At 58.3% G+C, this 7159-nt stretch overlaps 1 protein-coding gene across 2 annotated transcripts; it reads left to right on the forward strand.

The window, feature by feature from the left end:
* The first annotated feature begins 1568 nt into the window (after positions 1-1568).
* Positions 1569-6491, forward strand: LINGO4 (leucine rich repeat and Ig domain containing 4). 2 transcript variants are annotated; one of them, XM_029948805.1, is made up of 2 exons: positions 1569-1657; positions 4098-6491. In XM_029948805.1, the coding sequence occupies exons 1-2, from the start codon at positions 1593-1595 to the stop codon at positions 5890-5892; spliced, it is 1860 nt and encodes a 619-aa protein (XP_029804665.1). In that variant the 5' UTR covers positions 1569-1592; the 3' UTR covers positions 5893-6491. The 2 variants fall into 2 exon arrangements, with proteins under 2 accessions (XP_029804665.1, XP_029804664.1); XM_029948804.1 differs by having other exon boundaries at positions 1575-1657; positions 4031-6491.
* The last annotated feature ends 668 nt before the right edge of the window (positions 6492-7159 follow it).

Below are 7159 nucleotides of genomic sequence, written 5' to 3' on the forward strand. Positions count from 1 at the left end.
TCCTCTCAGCTCAGCAAGGAAGTGGTTGGGCACCCTCCCCTTTTCCCAGGGTCTGAAAAAAAAAAAACTAGATATGTGGAGGGTAAGGATGGGATGGGGGTCAGGGGCTGGAATAGTCTTTTATGGGATTTACGTATAGGGATATGTACATGTAGGGTATGATGGGGACCAAGAGCATCACAGATAGAGTCAGAACTCCACCCTCTTACGTGCACTTTAGAAACAGGCTTTAGGGGTCAACACAAACTTGATGAGAGACACACATTCACACACAGGTGAAACACTCACAAACTCAGCCTGCAAGGATGCACCTCTGTAGGCACATTTACTCTGCCACAGTCTCTGTCTTCCTTGAGGTCACAGCTCAGAGGTGCTTAGTTGGCTTTCGGGAAGGAGTCCCAATCCTGAGGGACCTCAGAACATTTTCATGGTGCTCTGTCTGGTCCACCGACTGTAGACCTGGGGTGCCCCAAACTCCATCCCAGCCCCCGCTGTCTTCCAGCACAAGAAACCCCAGGAGAAGGAGAGATGGACGCTGGTCCATCAGATAGCCCCAGACAGACCCTCGGAGGAGGCCTGCTATCGATATGGAAAAAGGAAACAGTAATGGGGCCCCACTGACTTAGCAGGGAGGAGACCAGGAACAGGGCAGGCACCCGATTCTCCAGAGGGCCCAGAACTTCTCTTACTTGGCTTTACAAATGGCTGTGAGCCACCCTCTGAGGGATAAACAGCAAGTGATGGGGGGGGGAGGTCCTCTCAGGGGACGGGTTTAGTAGGCTAGACATAAACCCCAACTTGTGCTATTCTTTATAAAATGATATTAAAAGCCAGATGGACGCATGGCAGGGGCTGGGGGTGGGGGAGGGTCTTAAATCAGACTAAGAACCAGCCGCTCTCTCCTGTCTCATTCCGGTTTGGAGACCCAGTTTTCCAGCCCAGCAACCCATGAGCATTGAAAAGATTGCAGCCTCCACTCTGAGCAGCCCCCAGGGAGGCTTGGGTACCGCCTACCCCTCTGGAGGAGTCTCGGACTAAACTCCACAGCTGATATCCTGGACTGAGAACTTTCCCCACAAAATGATACCCTTGGGGGACACCTAGATCAAAAGGCTGCACAGAATCACCCGCGTCTGGGAGACTAAAAGACAACCCTGAGGAAGGTGCTAGACCCCAGAGCTCCCCAGAGGGGAGTCGGGATGTCCACCAGAGACCCTCGCGGGGCTGCTGGCTGCCTCTACTTCCCAACCCCTCCTGGACCCCAAAGTCTCTGTCCGCGCTCCCTCCCCTTCTTCCCTTCTCCATCCCATCCCGTAGTGGCGCTTGCTGCAGCCCTCCCCAGTAGCTTTATTTATTTATTTTGCACCAACAGGGTTGCTGCAGACTCATTCTTGCCTGGTTTAAAAAGAGAGAGAGGAAAAAAAAAAAAAAGGAGAAATGCTTTCTGGCTCTTTTCTCTACCTCGGTCTTGGCAGCAGCGGCCACAGCAGCAACAGCAGCCTAGCGGGGCCGGCAGGCAGGAGGGTGGGAGGGCGGCGGGGAGGGAAGCACGGCCCTGGGCACCAGAGAGGCCGGGCTGATGTGCGGCTTGAATGGGGCGGCCCCCAACCCTGGCCAGAGGCAGCGTCCAACTTGATGTCACCCTCCAGCTTCCCGGGTAAGTGCCCCCACCTCCTGTCCCGAAGCTGCCCTTCTCTACAACACTCTCAGGACCAGGCCAGACCGGAGCCCCTTTCAGGCTAAGGGGCTTGTGCCCCTTCTGCCCCTCCCCCACCCCACCCGCCCCAACCAGACATTGATCCTGGCCTCACCAGACTTTGGTAGGAAAACTAACCTGTCCCAGACACCCCTATGGGGAAGAACTCTAAAGAGACCTCCCTCCATCCCCCCAGTGCCTCCTCTACCTCTAGGAAGGGTTTCTCCACAATTAGGGTGGAAATGCCAGAAATCTTCCCCCTGAGAGCCCCCTCCCCATGCAAGTTCCCCATGCCTCCAGTCAGGTCTGCTCCAAAGGTTCAGATGTGTCTCTGGACTGCCACACAGAGACGAGAAGAAGGCAGCTTCCTTTCCTTGAGTGCATGATGCCTCGGACCCCACCCCATTTAAAGAAAGAAGTGATTCTGACACCCATTTCTTCCTGCAAAGTGGCTGGAAGCCAGTCTTGTAGCCATGGAGACTGGCGAGGGAAGTTTGTGATTAAATTAGCCGCTGTTATAAATAAAGCAAAGGGGTTGTCCCCAGATCCCCCAGCCCTGGGGCCAGCAGGATTTGGGGACTAAGAGGAAACTCACCGAAGGGGGAGGGAGGGAGGCTGGGCTACACGCCTCAGTGCACTTTTGCTGAATGCAGAGCAGAAGGGATGAGCAGGAACTGCAGCGGTGGTGATAAAGAGCTAGCTGTCAGGTGGACTTCCCAGAACAGGTACAGGGACAACGAGGGAGACTGGAGAACTCTCAACATGCCAGAGAGATCTGCTAGGTTGGGCTGGGGACAAGAGGAGCCTGGTGAGTGGCCTCAGCCTGCCCCTTGCCATGCTCTCTCATCCTAAGCCTCAGGATGGGGTCCTGCATCCCTCTGCTCTCCTGGCCTCCTTGCTCTCCAGTTTCCCATAACTGCAGCATGAGAGGTGACCCAACAACCCTTCTGGAGGAGGGCACAGAGCCTCGCTCCAGTCAGGATCCAGGGATGGGATCCCCTAGAATAGGAAGAAGTCACACCATCTCTAAAACTGCCTCTCCTAAGCTCCGTGTGTGACAGAAAGCTGACCCTTCAGGGCTCAGACAGCCTAAAGCCCCAAAGGCCATCTAGATCTGCAGCTAAAAAGAAGCCGAGGCGTCCTGCTCCCAGGGAGCATCACCTGTCCCTGGTCCTCTCTCTTTAGCCCTCCCTTGTCAATTCCAACACCTCCCCTCCATTGCTCAATGCCCTGTTGACACTGAACCAGGTGAGTTGAGGGGGAGTTCACCACCTATGGGGCCCCTTCTCTGTCACCTCAACCAGTCCCCAGTGGCCATAATGCCCACCATCATCCTGATTCTGCCCAGGCTCTTGGTTCCCAGAAAGCCACTTGCAGTCTACATGCTACGCACACAGCCTGTGCCCAGAGGTCGGCTGTGCCAGCCACGGGCGCCCTGCCCCGCCCCACAGCATCTGGCCAGGTGCTGTCTCTACTCACTTGTCTATGCCTCCCTAGTTCACAGTCTGTCTCTTCTGTATTGTTCAGGCAGCTGAGCCCAAAAGGGACAAGAGCTCTCCCTCAGACTCACACATTAAACCAAACACCATCATGGAGGGATGGAACAGGAGCCTGAGACTGAGGACCAAGCAACCAAACTCAAAACCTGGGGATGCCTCGGGTCCCTCACACACCGTAGCATCATCTATAGGGGCTGTCTGTAGGGCTCTCATGAGGGACTCAGGTGCCCCCTGTAGCCCGTGCCATGGCTAACATGCAGCTTGGCTGGCATCCACATGGGCATTCAGGGAGAGTGGGACTGGCTGACTCAGGGCCCCAGGCCCCGGGCCAGGCTCGAGAAGGGCAGGGGGCAGTAGGTGGAGTCTAGGGGAGCAGAGCTGAGCATGTTTCCCAGCCTTGGAGGACTTGGTCAAGGTGACCTGACTCCAATCAGAACCCAAGCACATGACTCCCACTGAGCTATGGACAGAGAGACAAAGCTATGAATGGATATCACAGGAGGACAAGGTGGACAGAGGGGGGAGGGCAGAGCTTGGGGAGAAGGGACCTGAAGTATTCCTGGATCTCTGAGATACAGGAAAACAGGGAGACTCAACTTTCCTTTCCCGCTTCCTGTCCCTTCCCATAAAACTTTTCCCACTAAAGTCAGGCTTAACTCACATTCCATGAGCCAGTAAGCACTCGGCCTGTTACCAAGTGCTGGGAGGGGGAGAGAAGGTCCCAGAGAGGAGTCCCTGGAGTCCCCCAAGGAGGGAGTCCACCAGAGTTGTTCCTGGGTCTGCCCTACGTGGTGGCGATGCAGAGACAAGCAGCTCAGTCTCTCTCTCTCCTCAGAGGAGGCCCAGGGTCACCATCCTCCAAAGTCACTTCTCACCAAGGACCGTGTCATCATCTATTCCAGGACTGAAGAGGGGACGGCTATGGGGAAAGCTGCAACTCAGGCCTGGCCCCCATGGGCCCCTGTCCTGTTCCTGCTCCTTCTGTCCGCAGGGAGCTGTGGCGGGTGCCCTGCAGTGTGTGACTGCGCCTCCCAGCCAAGGGCGGTGCTCTGCCCGCTCCGGCGACTGGAGGCTGTGCCTGGGGGACTGCCACCGGACACTGAGCTCCTAGACCTGAGTGGGAATCGCCTGTGGGGGCTTCAGCGGGGAATGCTCTCCCGCCTGGGCCTGCTCCAGGAACTGGATCTCAGCTACAACCAGCTGTCCATGCTCGAGCCTGGGGCCTTCGAGGGCCTCCAAAGCCTACTCACCCTGAGACTCCAGGGTAACCGGCTGCGGATCCTGGGGCCCGGGATCTTTTCAGGCCTGTCTGCCCTCACGCTGCTCGACCTCCGCCTCAACCAGATTGTCCTCTTCCTCGACGGAGCCTTTGGGGAGCTGGGCAGCCTCCAGCAGCTGGAGGTGGGGGACAACCATCTGGTGTTCGTGGCTCCGGGGGCCTTCACGGGCCTGGCCAGGCTGAGCGCCCTCACGCTGGAGCGCTGCAATCTGAGCTCGGTGCCCGGCCTGGCCCTGGCCCGCCTCCGGGCACTACGCGCCCTGCGGCTCCGGGAGCTGGATATCGGGAGGCTGCCAGCCGGCGCTCTGCGGGGCCTGGGGCAGCTCAAGGAGCTGGAGATCCGCTCCTGGCCGGCTCTGGAGGCACTGGAGCCCGGGAGCCTGGCCGGGCTCAACCTCAGCAGCCTGGCCATCACCCACTGCAATCTGAGCGCGGTGCCCTTCCAGGCACTCCACCACCTGAGCTTCCTCCGAGTCCTGGATCTGTCACAGAACCCGATCTCGGCCATCCCAGCGCGAGGCCTCAGCCCGCTGGTGCGGCTGCAGGAGCTCCGGCTGGCAGGGGCGTGCCTCACGTCCATCGCCGCAAACGCCTTCCATGGCCTGGCAGCCTTCCACCTCCTGGACGTGGCCGATAACGCCCTTCAGACGCTGGAGGAAACAGCCTTCCCTTCTCCTGACAAACTAGTCACCCTGCGGCTGTCGGGCAACCCCCTGACCTGCGACTGCCGCCTCCTCTGGCTGCTGCGACTGCGGAGCCACCTGGACTTCGGTGCTTCACCTCCAGCCTGTGCCGGCCCCCAGCCCCTGCAGGGGAAGAGCCTGAGGGAGTTTTCAGACATCCTGCCTCCTGGGCACTTCACCTGCCAACCAGCCCTGATCCGGAAGTCCGGGCCCAGGTGGGTCATTGCAGAGGAAGGGGGGCGTGCCGTTTTCTCCTGCTCCGGGGATGGGGACCCAGCCCCCACGGTCTCTTGGATGAGGCCTCAGGGGCCTCGGCTGGGAAGGGCTGGGCGTGTGAGGGCCCTGGAGGATGGCACGCTAGAGATCCGCTCGGTGCAGCTGCAGGACCAAGGGGCCTATGTCTGCATGGTCAGCAACGTTGCTGGGAACGACTCCCTGAGGACCTGGCTGGAAGTCATCCAAGTGGAACCACCAAATGGCACGCTCTCTGACCCCAACATCACCATGCCTGGGATCCCCGGGCCCTTCTTCCTGGATAGTAGAGGTGTGGCTATGGTGTTGGCAGTTGGCTTCCTCCCTTTCCTCACCTCAGTGACCCTCTGCTTTGGCCTCATTGCCCTCTGGAGCAAGGGCAAAGGCCGGGTCAAACATCACATGACCTTCGACTTTGTGGCACCTCGGCCCTCTGGGGATAAGAACTCTGGGGGTAACCGGGTCACTGCCAAGCTCTTCTGACCCTTACTTCTACACTGGGACTGGCTGGGGTTCCAGCCAAACCAGCTTCGGGAACCAAAAGGGAAGAAAACCAAGGTTGCTTGGACCAGAACCTAGGCCCACCCCTGCCTGCATCGTGCCAGCGGCTAATGACACCTCCCAGAAGAATCTGCCTCCCCCCTGCTGTTGCAGTTTGAGGATGGAAGCGGAAGATGTAGACCTGCCGTCAGCGAAACTCTCCCCAACCTCCCCAAGCAGTAAACATTCCCAGGGCTCCAGTCTACTTGTTCGACACACGCTTACCCTCTGACAACCAATGCCAACTGCCAACCACAGCTACCAGATTCCTGCAGAGGGGAGGCCGGGAAGTGCCACTTGCTTCTCACCCACGCAGTCTCCCAGTCTCCGTCTCCTCTCTGGTCTGTCCCCTCTCCAGATGCAAGGAGCTAAGGGCCAAGGACCGAGGCTAGGAAGATGTGAGTGTACAGCAGGTAGGCGGGGGGGAAGGGGGGCAGACTACACACTGGTGCTGTGTTTGCATGAGCCTCCAGCACCTGCTCCATCTGTCACATCATTAAACTCATTGCCAAAAGGCCATGACAGTAGCAGCCTCAACTAAACGTGGTATCCTGAGTTTTCTTTATTTCACTCCTCCTCCCTGCTCATTTTCGTCAAATCTCTCCCTTCCTGAGCTCTCTGCCTGCCCACTGAGCACGCCTCCCAGCGGCTTCCCTCCATGTAAGCTTAACACCAAAGGAGGCCCAGAGATGTCCTGGAGGGACTGTCAGTCTGTTTCAGTTCCGAACCTGGAGCTGGAGAAGGAGAAGTCCTTCACCGTCCAGGGATCCCTCTGAATAAATTCCAGCCTAGGGTACCGGGCTCCTTCCCTCCTTTCTCATCTTTGTTGGGATCTCACTAGTGCCCTAGAGGGAAAGCACCAAGGGAGCGCCTGGAAATGCCTAACAAAAGCACGTATCTGCCGTTGTCCCAGGAGGGACCCAGAGCCAGTGGGGCCAGGCTTGGAGGAATCGGGCAAGAAGGGCACCACACCCTGTAGGGGAAGTGGAGGGAAGAGGCAGCAGCGGGATCTGGCTGCCTCTCTGCAGGGGCCCCTTGTTCCAGGCCCAGTGCAGCCCCAGTGGAGAGAGGTCTCTGGATGGAGGTCACTGACTAACGGAGACCCCAGATGCAGAGACAGGCTGAGAGGAGACGCTGTCTGCCTCTGAGCACTTCAACTAGAAGGCTCAGCTGAGCCAGAGAAAGGGAGAGATTCAAGAGGCAGCAGCTT

This window comes from Suricata suricatta, chromosome 8, assembly GCF_006229205.1.
Source record: "Suricata suricatta isolate VVHF042 chromosome 8, meerkat_22Aug2017_6uvM2_HiC, whole genome shotgun sequence".
Lineage (NCBI taxonomy): Eukaryota > Metazoa > Chordata > Mammalia > Carnivora > Herpestidae > Suricata > Suricata suricatta.